We start from the raw sequence: 18,444 nt of genomic DNA on the forward strand, positions 1-18,444 counted from the left end.
TCTGAAGTCCAAAGGCCCAATTAACTTTCTATTTTTATTTTTTGAAGATACATTGGAACCGCTCTAACTTTCTATATATTTTATAAAAAGAAAAAACAGTTAAATCAAAGAATCAAAGAACTCGAAACGAAAATCATCAAGAACAAAACCCTAAATCAAAAACGCATTCAACGTAAATCAACTAACCGATCAGAATGCGAGCAATTTCAATAATAGCTTCCGTTGATCATCAGCTCGAATTTCTTCAGTGATTCCTCCCTCTGCAGCCTCATTTCTTCCCTAAACTTCTCTATAAACGCCTCCACCCGCCGGTTTAATTCCTCCTCCGTCACAGATGGCATTTTTCTCACTCTCGCCGCCGCCGCTGACTGTCTCAACTCCTGGTTCTTGTCGTTGCTCTTGAAGCTAGTTTCCGATTTCGTTACTTTTGGAGGGCTGTTGTTTTGGCCTATGGCGGTTTCTTCTTCTTCTTCTTCGTTCCGTGTGGTATGCGGCTCACACGTATTGGATTTATCTAACCGTCTCGAGAACGGTGCAGAATGGCCCTCCGTTATCGCGTTCCACGCGTCGTCCAACGTGTCGTGTCTGTTTATCGTGGACCATCTCGACGTCGTCCCTGCGTCACGAATTCACCCTCCGAATATCGAATTAATTACGGTTCTGCCATCTGTTAATCAGTTTCTGAAAAGAAAATTATAGCGTGGAAGAGTGAGAGGAAAAACACTAGAGAATCGCACCTGCAGGAGTAGTAGCAGCTTTTGCAGCTTTCCGATTACGGATCTTCGAAGAAATCGGCGGCTTCTTATCGTACTTCTGCAACAAATTCTCCACCGAATCCTCTTTTTGCAATCGGCTCCGATCAGTCTCGCCGTTTCCATCATTTTCTCTGTCTGAAATCTTGGAGTACAATTCCGCATCCGATTTCTCTTCATCTTCCGAAACATCCGCCGCGAAGTCTTCGTCCGCATCGCGACCGCTCTTCTCGAGAACATCGCCGACGGCTCTAATAACTGTGAAATCTGCTCGTGAATCATCGTACAGCTTCGGCACCGTCGTCGGCGGAGGATCTACCAGGTACTGATGAAGCTTGGAAGAGGCAAGAATACTGACGATAATAAAGTTAAATAACAAGTAAAGGTAAGGAGGCCTTAACCATAAAACGATGGAGCTCCAAACGGCGGGAACGTAAGAGACGAGGATGTCGACAACCAGAGGAACGTAGAACTTCAGAATCTCCGCCATTGATAGAATGGCGGAGGAAAGGAGTAGGAGCTTGAGGGATAGAATCCATAGACTGTTTGAAGTCATTAAGTAGAGCATATCGTGTTCTTCTGATCGGCGGTTCAGAGAAAGGTCGAGAGAGGGAGGGCTTTGGTTTACAAAATACTCGAAATATGAGGGACTTCGCGACTATTTATTTAATTTGTGTTAAAATTATTTTGATTAAAAATTTCCAAAATTGTAACATTTTAATTTTTTTTATCTTATAAAACTTTATTATAATAAACACAAATAAATGTTAAACTATAACATTTTAATTTTTTTTTATCTTATGAAACTTTATTATAAAAAAAACAAATAAATTTTAAAACAACACTTCCTTTTTCCTAATTTATAAATAAATTTTAGTTCATATGACTAAAATGGTTCTAATTTTAATTTTAACCTTATACCAGTTTAGCAAATTTATATATACTAATATAATAGCGTATCAATTGCTGAGTACGAAGCAAGCCAGTATTAAAATTAAAATCGACTATTTCTTCTTTGAAATATTAGTAAATAACATTTTATTTGAAAATATTTGATTCAGTTAAATTATAAGCTTAGAATATTATATAAATATATAAATTTAGGGTTGTCCTACGAGAGAATTTATAGTAAATCTTATTGTCTATAAGTTTAATAAGGATTCAAAGATTAAATCTAAAATATGACAATTTATACTACCATGATTTTCGACGAACCAATCCATCTCCAGTATTATATCGAAGTCCGTCATGCTAACAATTATTAAGTCTACGCTTAACGTTTGTTTGACTACTGTTACTTGGCCATCTTTTACTCTATCCTTTAAATCTACCCGCTAGGGCTTACAGATAATACCTGCAATAAGGGTTCCAATTCGAACCTCGATACGTTTGTTTGACTACTGTTACTTGGCCATCTTTTACTCTATCCTTTAAATCTACCCGCTAGGGCTTACAGATAATACCTGCAATAAGGGTTCCAATTCGAACCTCGATTGTCTAACCGATGGAACAAATATGAGAGAATACGTAGAATCATAATCAAATATGGTGAGAGCTAAATAACACTGGATGACCAGCATAATACATAAGCGTTGAATTATTGTAAAATTTACGGACTTACTATTTTCTTTTAACTATATTACAATTCATAGATTAGAGATTAGAAATTTGAATTTGGTAGATAAAAGAGAGAGACAGTACAATTGAAAGTGAGCTATAATCTGAAGAACAATATAAAGGAAGAGCACCAATTGATCATCATATCAAGTTCTCAAGAACAACCCTTTTGAAGCAAACACAAGTACTTAACACAAGTGTGTTCATGGCTAAATCAAGTATTAAGAACAACTACAAATGAAAATCAAATCAAGAGCATTAAATAAAAGCAACTAAAAAATGGTATAGATGATAAAATCATATTAATCTAATCCCTTCTTTATTGGTCAGCTACTCATAATAATACAAATGAAGAAATCACTCACTCGAAAAGGAACAAACAATATAAAAATATGAATACTGAGACTGCCTCTCTACAAGTAATATAGTTTACAATCCCCACTACAGGTGGAAAAATTGGGCACTTCTAATCTTTCTGCGACTTAACTTTCTTGGTATACCACCAACCAAATCATCCCACCATCATAATCATCCTTAATCCAACACCAGTGTTTAATGTTTTGAAAACATACCTTGTGTTAAAGACGAGAAGTCGTACTCTTTTCCTGACTGCGACTGCAAAGGAGTCGCTGATGGTATCGACGCAGACGATTGAGTTTTATTTTTCGCTGTGGGGGTCACGCCATTAGCTGGCACTGAAGAAACTTGGCTGAGGCTATAAAGGCTGCAAGAGAAATATGAGAACGAATTGATAGAACATCATCATTATGCTTATGCTTTGATAGAACAGAGCCTCGAAAATGGAAATAAGCACAAACTGCAACTTATTTGACAACTTTTTTTCATGAAAATCTTTTACTCTCGAGCTGAAAACGTTTTGTATCTTGAACTTTGAAGTGTCTTTCAGAACTTCGAATTTCGTTGGTATCATAAAAAGGTATATAATTGCCTACCTAGATGTTGGATATGGAACAGAACTCCCAACTGGATTTGCCAGCCCCCTGTTCATCATCTAACTTGCAAAATATCGATAAGAACAATTAGAAACTATGTGGATGATTCTCAATTAAGTTAGCTTCAAATGAACATCATAAGAACAGTTTCAACTACCTGCACTGTAGTTGTCGGCCCACCCTGGGCACCTATTTGCATCATCAATCCAGGAATCGGGTAGACAACATTTGGCCAACTTTGAGGAGGAACATTGGTGCCATTGGGGACAGAGGTTTGAGTATTGCTAAATTTTGTGTCCCCAGCAGCTGATTTAGCTGCAGCAGCCATGAGAAGTGATTGTTGTTGAGCTAGCATGGCAAGTTGCTGTTGATGCATAGCAAATGGAGAGACCATATTGGACTGCAGGTATTCAAATCAAAATATCAAATGCAACTGTCAGTAGAAGAAGAACTCCTCTTTAATCAAGTAGCTGTTTTACATATAAATTTTGTACAACTAAATAGCTTAATTCAGACAAAATTAAAATAAAGGAATAAAAATAGCTCTTTCAATTGAAAATACCACAAGATGTAGAAAACAAATAATTCCACCTCAAAAGTTTGAAGTAGAGAAGTAGCAAACTTTACTGAAAAGAACAGTATCGAATCTTATGAGTGATAATGAAATGTTTACCTTTTCGAAAAGACTCATTATATCATTTTTAACATCTTTCGAAGGTTTTTCGGGAACTAAAGCAGGTGAAACTAAAGTTGTATCTTTGAAAAGATCCTCAATTCCAGAAGAGGGTTGGGTAATGGCTTCAGCTGGCTTAGCTGGACCAGGTTTCTCTGCTGATGATGCTTCTTCAGCAGCTGTAACATTGAACATATATCTAAATAATTTCTGAAATATTTAAAAATACACGCGCAAGGAAAAGTTAAAAACATACACTGGAAGCCAGCCCATGCACTATCATCTGTAGAAACTGCTACTGAACCATCAGAGGAAGGGCTATCAAAGGATAACATGTTGAAGAGGTCAGTAGCATAATCAACTTTTGGAGGAGAGACAGCCGGGGCATCATTTGTAGTCTGTTTCGTTGCTTCGGCTTGCTGTACAACTGGTTCAGGTTTTGGATCTTGGCGTGGTATGGGGGCTGGAGCAACCTATACAAATATAGACAACAAATGTATTAGAAAAATCTTACCACATTTAGTTGCAAGGTTTAGATTTTAAAAAAGGTCGAAAAAAAAGATGGACATAATCATAGACCACTGTCCAGTTAACCCTGAATTGAGCGGAGGCAACGCCATAATAAATAAAATCAAAATGACTCATTCGTGAAAACACTACTAATTACATTATTGATGGCTTAACAAATAATAGCACACACATATTCTCTTTAATTTTGAATGAATAACCGTTGAAATAAGCACAAGTAAACAACTATAAGTTCATTGAGTAGTAAAGAAGTAATATTATGAAATGAACTTCTAGCTACATAACTAATTTACATCACAGTTTCGGCGTACTTTTTCTCTTCCACAACATGTCCTAAATCAAAAGTAATTTTCACATGATGAAATTCGTTATAGAACTCTTAGCAGAAACATCCAATTTTTAAGTAAGGAAGTTAATAAACAGGAAAGAAAAGCCAACATACTTGTTCAGGTCCTCTGGGAGGAACCGGAAGAGTAACTCTAGAGGCAGGCATACTCTCCTTCACAATATGAGATCGAACTCTCTTCCTTTCCTCGAACAAATTTTCAGAATGACCTGAATACCCTGACCCACTTCTTTCTGCAGGCCTCTGCCCATGCAAAGAAGGCTTTTCCTCCTGTACTCGAGAAGGTGACTTTGGTTTTCCATCCTTAGCAACCCATCTCTTGTCTTCATATCTGTAAAATTTGCATAAAGCAGAGTACTTTTAAACCTCACGATACTGATAAACATTACTGATGCAGTATAGTTGTATTGTAAGAGAATGTTAATGGGTAAATATAACTTTAAACTCCAAACGAACATCTATTAGAAGGCAGGCAAACTCCAAACATACTTTGCACGAATAAAATTCTCAATCCCAACTCTGTCATAATTTGGTGGTAGCTCCGCCTCCCAATAACTGTTTGCCATCTCATTCCCCATTGCTACAAAAACACAATCTTGGTAAGAAAAGAAATCAATATTGACCGAAAAAGATAAACTATAGGTTGGAAAGCATACACTGAATAAAAGTAACCTGCTCTGGAAGCCAAGTATCCAAGGTAGCCGACCGTACCTGAAAAAAGAACCATCAAACCATAAGACTACTTGCCAACATGCTAGCGGTATAAGAAGTTGAAAGATTTATCATTAGAAGATGAAAGTATTTAAGACATATATTGATGCCTAAAATACTAAGACAAATTGAATTTCTCAAGGAAAAGTTACTCAAAGGATAGAAGCAACAATTGAACCAATTACCGGTGTCATAAGGAATAACTGCCAGTCAAGATAAAAGACGAATACGCAAGCGATATTTTTAAAATATAATCATGGAAATGGTCAAGACGAAGAGATAGGCATGCATATCTTCGCTATACTGACTAATACATCCCATGCATAATTCCAATGTCGTCAGTATTTCCAAGGGAGTGAAGAATTCTTTTTCTTCAGCTATTTATAAATAAAAACACTACCTTTGATATGTGAACACCAAGACTTCTGTGGATCCCAGAACATTGCATACATATAAAAATGCCTAAATTAACACTAGCCCATCGTGGTCCCCTGAAAAAACAGAAATCAATTATCATGCATTTATTCGAAATAGCATTGGGCTAGTTACGGTGTAAAATAGGACTTGCTTCAGTACTACAACGGTGAGAACGATAAAGAATTGAGAAAACATACTTAGCTTTGCAATCAGCACACTCCCTATTTTCCGGCAGCTTAAGAAGCCCTTCTAATATCTGCACATAATAAGAGCATAAAAGGTAAGAATTTCATCAAACAACCAGTTTATTGACAATGAAACGAAAGGAGCAACCACTAACTAGAAAAAGGGTGTGTTGAACAGAAACTTTCGAAATCTAACTCGACAAATCTTTATTCACGTATATAACTCAAGTACATCGTTATCAATCACAAGTACACGTAAAAATGATTGTGAAGCAACCTATGATTGGAGGTAAAAGGAACACGAGTGCTCTAACTCGGCCACTCGGGTATATAGGCAATCAACTTATTTTGTTCCATCCCATGGTTATGAAGAAACCTATGACGCATTGAGATTCGGGGTAAGTTCTATGAAAATGGTTGTGAATGAAGTTTGTAACAAATGTGAGACTCCGGTATCATGTACTACTAAAACACCAAGCAACTGGAATTCTGTAAAATCCAAATTACTCGAGCGGACACTTCATTCCAAGAACACTAATTTAATTAAAAGATTTGTCACTTCTCAAATATATTTGACTAACAAGTTCAATTCCTTCCTCCTACCCAGGACCGTGGTACAAAAGGAACAATTTGCCGAATAAGAAATATGATTATTGTATGTAACTACAACACTCGAATTATAATTAGGACAATTGCGCTTAAGAAATTGATATAGACGCGATCATCAAAATCACAAAATGAGGTTACTCGAACTCATACGCAATCGACGTTATAGTTTGAATCAGATGCGTCAAGAAACAAAAAACTGAAATCCACCAGCCAGAATCCAATCAAATCCTCAGAAGGCAGCAAAAAGACCGCAAGAAGACAAAACTAAAACAACAAATTGCTAATCCAAACGTCGGATAAAATGCAATTGATCCACATACGAAGATCAAACCAACCGCATCCCAAATCCATAACCATTTCGTTCGATAACATACAAAAGAAAAAAGAAAAATCCAAATCTACACCTCATAACAGCGAATTCAAACATAATAAACAAGTAAAAAGAAGTCGTCTCTGTTAAACTGATCAACAACCAAGGAAAAGAAGCGGATGACTGGGAAGAAACACCGACAAATTGAATCCTGCAAAGATTCATGATCCGAAGAAGAAAACGTGAGAGGATGGAAAAGGGAAAGGGGAAGGAGTACCTTTCTGTGCCTGGCGTTGAGCTCCTTGGTAACGTTGGCCTTCTCATTCATGATGAAACGGGGAGGGGGCGGAGTAGAGAGGAGGAGGAGGAGGAGGAGGAGGAAGAAACAGCCGGACACGGAGGTCAGATTGGTCTTTCAACGCACTTTTCTCTCTCCTCTCTCTCTCTCTCTCTAGAGTGATTTTTTTTTAATTGTTTTTTTTCTCTCTCTAGCCTTTCGTCTCGCCTTCCGATTATTTTGAAACCGAAAAGACAGAGGAAGAAGGAAAATAAGGGCACTTTTTTTTTTTCTTTTTTATTCAATTTAAAATTATTATTATTATTACTATTATATATATATATATATATATATATATATATATCACAATAATTACGTCATAATTCTTTTTCTAATTATGTAAGACTTTGAGAAGAAAAAAAAATTATTTAGAAAATTTAAAATAGAATCATGCAAAATATCTGTAAATTGATATAATAATAATAATAATAATATATTTTTTTTCTTTTGGTCTAAATAGTTTCCAGTGATTATTTGAATGCTGGTTAAGACAGGGGAGCGTTCAAGAGCTGTGCGGTCATAAAGGAGGGTCATCTCCGAGTATTTGTTTTATGTTGAGGACTTGTGTCCTTTAAAATATTGTTTCTCGAACCCTGATCCCCGTCTTATAATAAAACTTGAACCAGCTCTTGATTTGTATTTGTATTCTTTTTAATTCATTGTTTTTTTGTTTTTTAAATTTTGTAAAAAATTTACTATACGTGTAGTATTAGTATGATATGAATTCAACTATTTGACCTTTTGCATGTACCCGAAGCACCGATTACAAGAAACAAGATTAAGAAAGAGGCCTATACATTGCATTTTCACAGGCTAGCTAATGTACAAGTTGAACCCAAAAGTCTTTATAGCATTACTATATCAAATCAAGAAAAGAATGAAGTGGCTGATATTAGAAAATGATTATAATACTTTTGCCTTTGGTATTGAACTAACAATTTATGTCATGCCTTATTTTCTTTTATTGGTAGCTGCAGTTTGTAGTTGGTATATGAACTTTATTATGTTCGGGTTATCTTTTTGGTCCGTTGAAAGACATGTAATGTTCATGTTTGAGCAGCAATGGTTGAATACAAATAAAACCTTTATATTTTCTTGATACTTTTTAGTGTTATTTTTTTTCAAACCTTGCTTGTAGGTTTGATGTTAAAACCGATTCATTGAATTAGCTCGATAGTTTTAATCAAGCTAATTCTTGAGTGAGTCATCTTAGATCTAAGAGTGACCATCATAGATTTCAAGTTCAATCTAAGAGTCATTCATCTTCTAACCAGCTCTTTGTTGAAATCAATTCGTTAAGTTAGATTTGTTTATGAACGTTTACAGGGATTCTAGAAGGACCTCTAGCTTTGCAAACTCCAACATTATTGGCACTTGTCACGTCCATAATTTCAATTAAAATTTTACTTAAATTGACCCAACACTAATTAATTTCACATAATTAAAAAATTGTTTTTACTTATAAATAGAAATAATTATTTAAGCTATGTATTATTTATGCCAATTAAAAAATTATTATGGTTGTTGTTGTTATTATTATTATTATTATATTTTACTAATAAACACTAAACTAATATTTTAACCTCCACTATAAATTAAAAGTTGACGTAAATAAACTAATAAATAAATAATTAAACAATCTAAAAAAAGAAATAATTACGATAATGGAAAATTGACGTAAGCACCACTGGTTGACATTAACAGAGTGGGATATCGAACAAGAGCCATTGGTGTCCACGTGGCATCCACCTTAGCTCAAATATTCTCCTTAAAACATGTTTATATATTTTAATTTTTTAATTAAAAAAATTAAATTATAAATTTAGTTTTTATATTTCACCGTCTGAATTTTTAATATCCTTATTGAATTTTTAAAAAATTTAATGAATTATTAATATATTCGAGAAAAAAAAAATAAAAATAAACTGATTTATTAAATATAAAATTAAAAATTGTGTCTAATTTGTTGGATGATGAAAGTCCCACGTCAGCTAATTTAGGGAATGATCATGAACAAAGAATACTCTTCCCATTGGTACGAGACTTTTTGGGGAAGCACAAAGCAAAGCCACGAGAGCTTATGTTCAAAGTGGACAATATCATTCCATTGTGGAGAGTCGTGTTCGTTCTAACATGGTATCAGAGCAACGGGCAGAGCCCCGCGTCGACCTTTTATCTAATAAATGCATCCCTTCCAGAAGTCGGGGTTTGTTGCACGTATTAGCTCTAGAATTACTACGGTTATCCGAGTAGCAAATACCATCCGAAGTAGTGACAATAAATAACAATACCGGGCTCTTCGAGTATGGTAATTGGAATGAGTACAATCTAAATCGCTTAACAAGGATCAATTGGAGGGCAAGTCTGGAGCCAGCAGCCGCTGTAATTCAAGCTCCAATAGCGTATATTTAAGTTGTTGCAGTTAAAAGCTCGTAGTTGGACCTTGGATTGGGTCGATCGGTCCGCCTATGGTGAGCACCGATTGACTCGTCCCTTGCTTGTCTCAAAGATTAAGCCATGAGAGCTTATGCTCAAAGTGGACAATATCATACCATTGTGGAGAGTCGTGTTTGTTCCGACATAATTAAGAATTTTTTAAAACATTATTGCATAAATGGAGGATTTATTAAATATAAAATTAAAAAAATTATTACAAGTATAACTATATATAATTATATTAAGAATGTTGTTATTAATATTAGTATTTACCGACTCACCGAATAAACCCGAGGAAAAGCGGGAAAAGATTGGAACAATAAAACGATGTCGTTTCAATGGCAAGCAACGGCATACGTTTAGAGCTTCTGCAATAGCGATCCTAGAGGTTCTGTGCTGCTGCTGCTGGGGGTGCTGAAGTTTGGGCAGCGACGAAGCCGGTGAGTTCTTAAGGTTTTGTTTTTGTTTCTGATTTTCTTTAGGTTAAAGTTTTAGGATTATGGAGAATTTTCTGTTTGGTTGCCGAGAAAGAGATCGGGAATTGATTTTTCTCGAGGCGGGTGAACTTGGTGAATATTGATTCTGAACCTGTAATAGTTCACTTTGATTTGGAATCGTTTTCTCTCTGTTGCGGAGGAATCTGGAGTCGTTTGTGTCTTTGAAACCTTCTTTATCGTGATTCGCAGGCTATAGGACAGATTTCTTAGTGAATGAACAAAAAATGGAATTGGCTGCATTTAGGGTTTTCTGCTTCATGTAGTTATGGCGATTCTTTGATTTGGTTTTTCTGTTCGTGTGATGGTTTAGTTCTTGACTTAAAATTTTCACTAAATATCCGATTGGAGATCGGTTTGGGAATGGAATATGAGTAAGTGAATGAAGTTGAGAAACCTCCTGGAGGATGATTTTCTATCCATTTGTATTTGTTAGTTTCCTAAACATTTAGTCGAATCGTTGCATTGTTTAATGTACGAGAACTTAATCTTTGTGAAAGCTTAAGGGCTCAAAATGAGTTTAAGCTTCTTAATTAGCAGTAGCTGTCGTACTGGTCATGGTTTTCATTATAGATTAGGTGAGATCTCACGTCGATTGGAGAGGAAAATGAGTGCCAGTGAGGACGCTGGGCCCTGAAGGGGGTGGATTGTGAGGTTTTCATTATAGATTAGGTGAAATCCCACCTCGATTGGAGAGGGGAATGAGTACCAGTGAGGACGCTGGGCCCTGAAGGGGGTGGATTGTGAGGTTTTCATTATAGATTAGGTGAGATCCCACGTCGATTGGAGAGGGGAATGAGTGCCAGTGAGGACACTGAGCCCTAAATGGGGTGGATTGTGAGGTTTTCATTATAGATTAGGTGAGATCCCACGTCGATTGGAGAGGGGAATGAGTGCTAGTGAGGATGCTGGGCCCTGAAGGGGGTGGATTGTGAGATCACACATAAGTTGGAGAGGGGAACGAAGCATTCTTTATAAGAGTGTGAAAACCTCTCCTTAGCAGACGCGTTTTAAAATTTTTGAGGGAAATCTCGAAAGGGAAAGCCCAAAGAGGACAATATCGGCTAGCAGTGGGCTTGAGCTGTTATAGATTAAGTGCTTGCTTTTCTGAGATTGGATACTTTCTTTTCTCTGAGATTGGATAGTATTATGACTTCGAGTACCATTTGGGAGTTTGTTTTCTTCTGGTGATTTGAGGGAGATGAACCCTAATCCAATGCAGCATTTGTTAGTTATACAAACACACATTCTTTGTTATGATGTTTATATTTGTATATCAATTTCGATGACCATATGTAGATTATCTGGCTCATCGACCGATAATGGAAGGTAAAGTCAGTGTCTCGCCTAAAAACAACGGGAAACAAATGGGACATCAAGAGGCGAAGGTGGTTGTTCAGGAAGAAATGAAACGAGTTCAACAGCTTCCTTCTAACAGCACCTATGCTACTCATCGGTTGCGGGTTTTAAACAAAATTCTGCAGCTTTTATCAATTCAGGTATCATGAAACTGCAGAAATCGTGTAATCAGTTCATGTTGATAATTTTGTTGAGTATAAAACTATATTTGCTCTCTATTACTCTGGGTTCGCAGTCTTAAATAGTATCTGTTAGCCATATTGTTCGAATATCTGTTGTGTTTCGAAAGGGACGTTTTGAAAGGATTGCAAAGGAAATTGATATTTCCAACAAGAATTCGTTGCTAATGCCTAATGGTTTGATTGCTTACTTTAGAGTTTATTTATTTGTTCATTTTTTCATATTGATGTCTTTAGGTTTCATATTCATTTTAAAGCTTAAAAGATTTCCACCCGTGAAAAAACAACTTGGGACGTATCGCTCAAATCATTGGTCCGGTACTAGATGTAGCTTTTCCCCCGGGCAAAATGCCTAATATTTACCATGCTTTGATAGTTAAAAGGTCAAGATACTGCCAGTTAAGAAATTAATGTGACTTGTGAAGTACAACAATTATTAGGAAATAATCGGGTTAGAGCTGTAGCTATGATTTCAAGTTCAATTTCACAATTTTCTTTCGGTCAATTTTCTGTTCATTTAGTGTAGAATAACATCATGAAAAAGATCTTAGTTTCGTTCCAAAAGAGCATATACTCGATAATTTTAACACGTGCTGTTCTGCAGTCGAGTCATAAACGTTATCATGGTTGCAGAAATTTCTTGGAAGTTAGAAGTAATGTGAAATTCATCATTTGAACTCGGAATTTGATATCATTTCTGTTTGTTCTCTCGTCTTCGTTTGTCAGAGAACTGCATCACAGGAAGAAGAACTGGAGTTGCTATTTGCTGGGCTGTCTCTGTGATCAGTACTAGCTTGTGAATGGTGGGTACAGTTAACTTCTCTATACAGGTACAATTACAGAATGTAGGGTTGCTAGGCTTTCTCGTTGGTTGCCCGGTGTGGTATATGATTCTGTATCAATATCCTTAAATGTTTTAAGTTGCAAATGGAACTTTCAGTGTGATTATCCTATGTTCTTGGTTTCTTTCACTTTCATCTCCTTCTGGGATCAGATTTATATGCATCTTTTAATTATGTGCACGGTGTAATATTGGGAGGTCTCGACGATTGAATGTTTGGTGTTTTAACTGTCAAAATCTTCCATGATTCACTTAAGAGTACTAACGTTCGTGTTTGAGACCTCCCTTGCTCGTTTATCAGTACTTTAGGTGGATGGATATCATCAATGGTTAATTGGTGAAATGAGAGGTGACAAGATACTAGTAGTAAGCTCCGTTACAAGGTAGATGTACCAATTATAACGGCTCAAGTTCACCACTAGCAGATATTGTCCTCTTTGGGCTTTTCCTTTTAGACTTCTTCTAAGTTTTTAGAACGCGTCTGCTAGGTAGAGGTTTACACACCCTTATAAAAAACGTTTTGTTCTACTCCTCAATCGATGAGGGATCTCACAATCCACCTCCCTTTGGGGCCTAGCATTATCGCTGGCACTCACATCCTTCTTCAATCGATGTGGTACCCCCAATCCACACCCATTCGAAGCCCAGCGTCCAAAGCGTCCTTTGGTACACCGCCTTGTGTCTACCTCTTCAAGGTTCAGCCTTCTCACTGGCACATTACTTGGTGTCTGGCTCTGATACCATTTGTAACAGTCCAAGTCTACCGCCAGTAGATATTGTCCTCTTTGGAATTTCTGGCTTCCCCTCAAGGTTTTTAAAACGCATATGTTAAGGAGAGGTTCCACACCCCATTCTCCCCAACCGATGTGGGATCTCACACCTCCAAATTGTGATATTAAAGAAAAGTAATTTCTAGATATTCTAGGTATATTTCAGCATATATCTTATCTTCTTTGGGATTAAACACGAAAGCAAATTAATACCAAACAGAATGTTTATAATCATAGAAGACTAAGAAAGATTTCCCCAAATACAATGGCAGCATTTTATTATCATTTTTCTGTCTAATCAGATTCTCGTGCTATAAATGTTCTACAAAGAGATACAAAACAGGCTAACAGCAACAACACGAGCAGATTGGTCAGCCACTCGACCTGATAAGGTAGTTTTTATACTGAGAGCTCGACTTCAACAGAGGGTATGGCACAACAATGTTGCCTAATTGGTAATAGCCAAAACAAACTTTCCAAATACAACTCTCAAAAGTTCACATATAATCGATGCTGTAGAGCAGAAAACATTCATAAAAGCTGAGATAAATTATTCAGTACTCATCTGTATTGATGCGTGTTACCAAGGGGGAGATCACTGTTCCTTCTTCTCCGATTTAGATTTTGCTGCAGATTGATCTCTATACGGGCTAGCACTGTATGCAGACATCTGAACCATCGCAAAGAAAACCATCTCCACGCAAACCAAAGTGTTTTGTATGGCTTCATTTATGTGCTCCACATCGAACCAGGCATGTTCTGCTTTGATTATGCCCACTGCAGCAAGCATCTCAAGAACGATTCCCTGAAAAAGAAAACGATGATTTAAGTTGTTTTAATTGAAAGCGTGAAATATTAGTTTCAATAATAGCTAGCCTTAATGCATACATGAGCAAATAAGAATTATCCTCGAGGGATTATTGTTTATTGAGACTTGCAGAACATTTCAAAAGGTAGCTGCAAACTTATAAGAGTGAAGGTATAATATTGTCATTCATAGTTGAACTCTTCGTCCATATTTAATACTTGCATTACCGATTTAATAACTATAACCAATCATAACATCAACCAGTAACCTGCAACAAACTTACAATATCACTCCTGTACACTGGCAGTGCAGTAGCATCTTATTTTCTGTTTTGGAAGGATGGAATGCAGCCCAATATATTCCCCCCATCCAAAAGTGTTTCTAGAGTACTACATTTGGATACAAAAAGCAAGGAGTTTCTAGTGTATAAGGATGAAATGAAATGAACAGTTTCTTTTAAAAGAAAAGGTCTGTAGTGTTTAAAGAGAAAATGCAACGTGATTTTGGACATGTAGTTCAGGTAGATTGGGAGCCAGCATAAGATTAGACGATGGGATATAAAGAGAGTAATGAAATTCCATGCAAGTAAAGCACCAAATCAGTTGGGAAATATATATAACCGATAACTACATTTCTCTATGGCCCAGTCGCAAGTGGCTGGTTCTAAATTTTGGGAAAATGCAATGTTAACTACAAAGGAATACGATGACATATTCAGATGATTAGGCTAAATGAAAAATCTGAGAAACTCGGAACGAGAAAATTACCTGCCAGAAGCAGAAAAAGACGATCCCTTTGATGCACAAGAACTTCGCAAGAGGGCTATGTGGTTTCAACTCCTTATCAAATACATGATAGAAAACCACCAGGGAATACAGAGCCAGCGACACAGAGACATTTAATATGATAGTAAATGTCCAGCTGAGCCAGTCTGGATATACATCAATTAGTTGAAGAGAGATCATCAAGATGGAACATACAGGACGAATCACCACAAATTGATAGGTCCAGATCTTGAGAAGCTTCAATGTGTGATGATTTAATCGAGCACTGTGAGGCTGCAATTGATAAGGAGTCGACATTCAAAGTTACTCTTTGGTCATCCAATAAAACCCAGAGAAATAAAATGACTGGTTTAGTTTTACTAAGCTGTGAACTTGCGACCCAATGCTGTAAGTCCAGCAAGAAGTAGTTAAGAAATCAAATTAATCATATTGCAAAAATTCACGAAATTGAGTAACAAAATACTCAGCAAATGTACATGTATGTATGAACATTTTCAGTGTTAACTTTGACCGTGGATGGATATTCATAGAGCTACTGGCGTAATAATAGTATAAAGGAAAAAATGAGAGGGCAACCTAAGGGCAAAATCGTTCAACATGATGATAGTTCCATCGTTTAAAGGTTTAATCAGTCCGTTTGACCAGCTTATCATCATTGCCATAGATTCTCAAATGTGTTACTGACTTGTATTAGTTTTCTAGAGTTCAACTGATCACAGTCAAATATTCCTTTGTAAGCCGCGGTAATACAGAGGATGCAAGCATTATCCGGAATGATTGGGCTAAGTTCACACAATTTGTTTATAGAAACAACGAAGTACGGGCTTTTTTCAGGCTCTCTCCTCTCTTCTATTACTTTTTTGAGTTCCCCTCTCTCCCATCCTCTTTTCAAGTCCCACTCTTTTCCCGGTTAAGAACGGCAGACCCTCCACTTTGTGTTCCACTTCCAAAGTCAGTCATCTTTGCCCAAGTGGCACAATTAGTTCAAATTCTTTTTTCAGGGAATGCTTTGGAATATTCCATTCTTGTAGCAGCCCCCTTCTCAACCCGTATCTTGTTCGTTTTGGAAACACATACCTGATGCTATGGAGGGTCCTACCCCGATTTCGGCAAGTTGTTGGCAGATAGGAAAGGCCAAGATCCGAACTTGGAAAGATCACTGGGTAGAGACTACAAATTAGACAAAGAGAGCTCCTTTACCAGAAAAATTCCTTTTCTTGTTCTTGTGTTGAAATAATAAAATAATTAATAATTCTTGATCCCGTTCATCAAAGATCCCTATTCTTGATTTCAATTTTTCCCGGTTTGAGAAGATAAAACAAGAAGAATGAAATGTTTCAAGAAGCATAGTAGCACATAAAACCTTAATGCTTCATATTTTTCTAGTAACGACAACAAATCATGATGTATTAAATCTAAATGAACATCAAAGGAATGGCCTGGTATATCCTTTTTAGTACATGAACAGAGAAGAGAAAAAAATCTACCTGGAAGAGGGTCATCGGAAAAGAATGGTGGATTTCTCTACCTTTGATCTCATCTGGTACAATGTTTTTGCTTATGGATATATTCAAGTAGCTGTAGAGTAAACTCAAGAACTTAGAAATCACCTACAAGGAAAAACTAGGAAGTTACTATAAGAAATCAATCTTTCATTCGCAGAAGTTTTATAGGATCAAAATCTTACCAAGGCCTCATAACATTCCTTAATTGATTCCAAGAACAAAAAGAAAGTACTGCTTGCCATAAATTCTAACAGACCGATGTAGGAGATACCAGCATATAAGGGAGCCATAAGAATTATAACAACAATAGCCTTTTGCTCCGCTGGTTTTCTCCAGTTAGACAGATGTTGGGAAAGGAGCCATAATGAAAATACTGATGTGAGAACAACAGAGGAAGTAACCGCCAGAAAAATCATATATCCATAATCCATTGTGATTGCTGATATGTACCACTGAGGTTACCCAGAAATGAGATCTGCAGATTGAAATAAAGCTTAATAAGCATCCGAAAGCACAATCGACTCAGTAGTTCTAGAGCAAAGAGTTAAGTTCGAAGTTTCATCCGAGAATTAATTAAAAGCCAACAAATTAAGGGGGGAAAAGCTCAAATAAAAACCTAAATCATTCATAAAATTCATAGGCTCACAGTTGCTTTACATTTCCTAACCGATCTCTTACCATCGTTGCAACTTGACAATTTAAAACATATGAATTATTCCTTGGTGATATCTTTATTTCCTGGACTTGTGAATTGTAGATTGTATACATAAACATCATACAACCTACCACATATTAGATAATGATTAAATGAAAAGTGGGGGGGTTTCTTTTTTTCTTTTGATACCAGATCCTAGCTAAGAACAAATATAAGCTGGTATTCTCATGTCTCTGGACCATCTTCCACATCCTTACTGGGAAAGTACTAAGAAGTGCCAGATTCTCCATATTTCAATCTAATCAGCTAAAAAATGTCTTCTAGGAATCGAAATCTCTACAGTTCCAGCTCGGGTAAATCATTATTCGCAGTTAGAAAACACTCCTAGTAACTAGAAACATACTAATTACATAGCTTCGATAAACAGGTATGAAACATTTAGAAATACTACATCAGCAGCAACCTGAGTTCATGCTCGGAAAGTAGAGCTTCTACATAAGGAAACCTGCGTAATACGATCAATGCTAATCACATTTCTCTTTATCTCGCCTACATTTCCGTTCCATTCTCCTATATTTCATCAGAACAAGTACAGAAGAGGAGAAATAAAGCTAGTGTGACACAAATGAGAAGAAGAACGTAATCAAGGTGTTGTAATGATCGCACAAAAGTCAGATCCAAAGCGGTTCTTCGAACTTGGAAAGTGAAGTGAAATGGAGTCAATAACAAAGGCGATGATGATTTCCTTTTCGATTTCCTTATCATTACCACAACAACAACAATAGGCTTCGATGCTACATGCTACATGCTACAACACTGAAAATCTAGCGAAAAAGCGAAAAAGCGAAAGGAATCTTACCAGATAGGAAATTGAAACCTGAAATTGTTTCGCTTCGCTTCAGTTGGAGATTCCGATGCTTGATTCTTAAAAATTCTGGGGAAATTCGTCGTGATGTAGATTTAATAATTGTAATGATCGAAGTACGATTGATGAATTTTCCACTCGTGAATCTCGTGTATCGAACACGTCGTCCACTCGTCTCTTTGAAACCTGAAACGACGTCGTAAATTTCACTGCTTCCATAACTAAGTTTCCGCGTGCACAACATGGGATGTCCATTTTTTTTAGATCCAATTAAATTATATTCCGTTTCTTTTCAAAACCCTAAACCCC

General features: G+C 36.6%; 4 protein-coding genes across 5 annotated transcripts; 1 reads left to right on the top strand and 3 right to left on the bottom strand.

Moving 5' to 3' along the window:
* Positions 1-112: 112 nt before the first annotated feature.
* Positions 113-1,393, bottom strand: LOC111442999. The gene is made up of 2 exons (XM_023080583.1): positions 738-1,393; positions 113-616 (listed from the first exon to the last, which is right to left on the bottom strand). Exons 1-2 carry the CDS (start codon positions 1,240-1,242, stop codon positions 207-209), a joined length of 915 nt encoding a protein of 304 aa, XP_022936351.1. The 5' UTR covers positions 1,243-1,393; the 3' UTR covers positions 113-206.
* Positions 1,394-2,649: 1,256 nt separating this feature from the next.
* On the bottom strand, positions 2,650-7,608 carry LOC111443384 (probable ADP-ribosylation factor GTPase-activating protein AGD5). The gene is made up of 11 exons (XM_023081180.1): positions 7,379-7,608; positions 6,195-6,253; positions 5,981-6,071; positions 5,526-5,580; positions 5,359-5,449; positions 4,966-5,200; positions 4,252-4,468; positions 3,996-4,174; positions 3,480-3,722; positions 3,323-3,381; positions 2,650-3,093 (listed from the first exon to the last, which is right to left on the bottom strand). Exons 1-11 carry the CDS (start codon positions 7,427-7,429, stop codon positions 2,922-2,924), a joined length of 1,452 nt encoding a protein of 483 aa, XP_022936948.1. The 5' UTR covers positions 7,430-7,608; the 3' UTR covers positions 2,650-2,921.
* A 2,582-nt stretch (positions 7,609-10,190) lies between these two features.
* On the top strand, positions 10,191-12,881 carry LOC111442587. The gene is made up of 3 exons (XM_023079996.1): positions 10,191-10,314; positions 11,668-11,867; positions 12,633-12,881. The coding sequence occupies exons 2-3, from the start codon at positions 11,691-11,693 to the stop codon at positions 12,687-12,689; spliced, it is 234 nt and encodes a 77-aa protein (XP_022935764.1). The 5' UTR covers positions 10,191-10,314; positions 11,668-11,690; the 3' UTR covers positions 12,690-12,881.
* Positions 12,882-13,768: 887 nt separating this feature from the next.
* Positions 13,769-18,282, bottom strand: LOC111442583 (transmembrane protein 184C-like). 2 transcript variants are annotated; one of them, XM_023079993.1, is made up of 5 exons: positions 18,130-18,282; positions 16,798-17,090; positions 16,598-16,720; positions 15,093-15,383; positions 13,769-14,322 (listed from the first exon to the last, which is right to left on the bottom strand). In XM_023079993.1, the coding sequence occupies exons 2-5, from the start codon at positions 17,044-17,046 to the stop codon at positions 14,113-14,115; spliced, it is 873 nt and encodes a 290-aa protein (XP_022935761.1). In that variant the 5' UTR covers positions 17,047-17,090; positions 18,130-18,282; the 3' UTR covers positions 13,769-14,112. The 2 variants fall into 2 exon arrangements, with proteins under 2 accessions (XP_022935761.1, XP_022935760.1); XM_023079992.1 differs by having other exon boundaries at positions 16,798-17,097; positions 18,130-18,259.
* Positions 18,283-18,444: the final 162 nt, after the last annotated feature.

The sequence above is a fragment of the Cucurbita moschata genome, unplaced genomic scaffold (assembly GCF_002738365.1).
Source record: "Cucurbita moschata cultivar Rifu unplaced genomic scaffold, Cmos_1.0 Cmo_Scf00005, whole genome shotgun sequence".
NCBI lineage: Eukaryota > Viridiplantae > Streptophyta > Magnoliopsida > Cucurbitales > Cucurbitaceae > Cucurbita > Cucurbita moschata.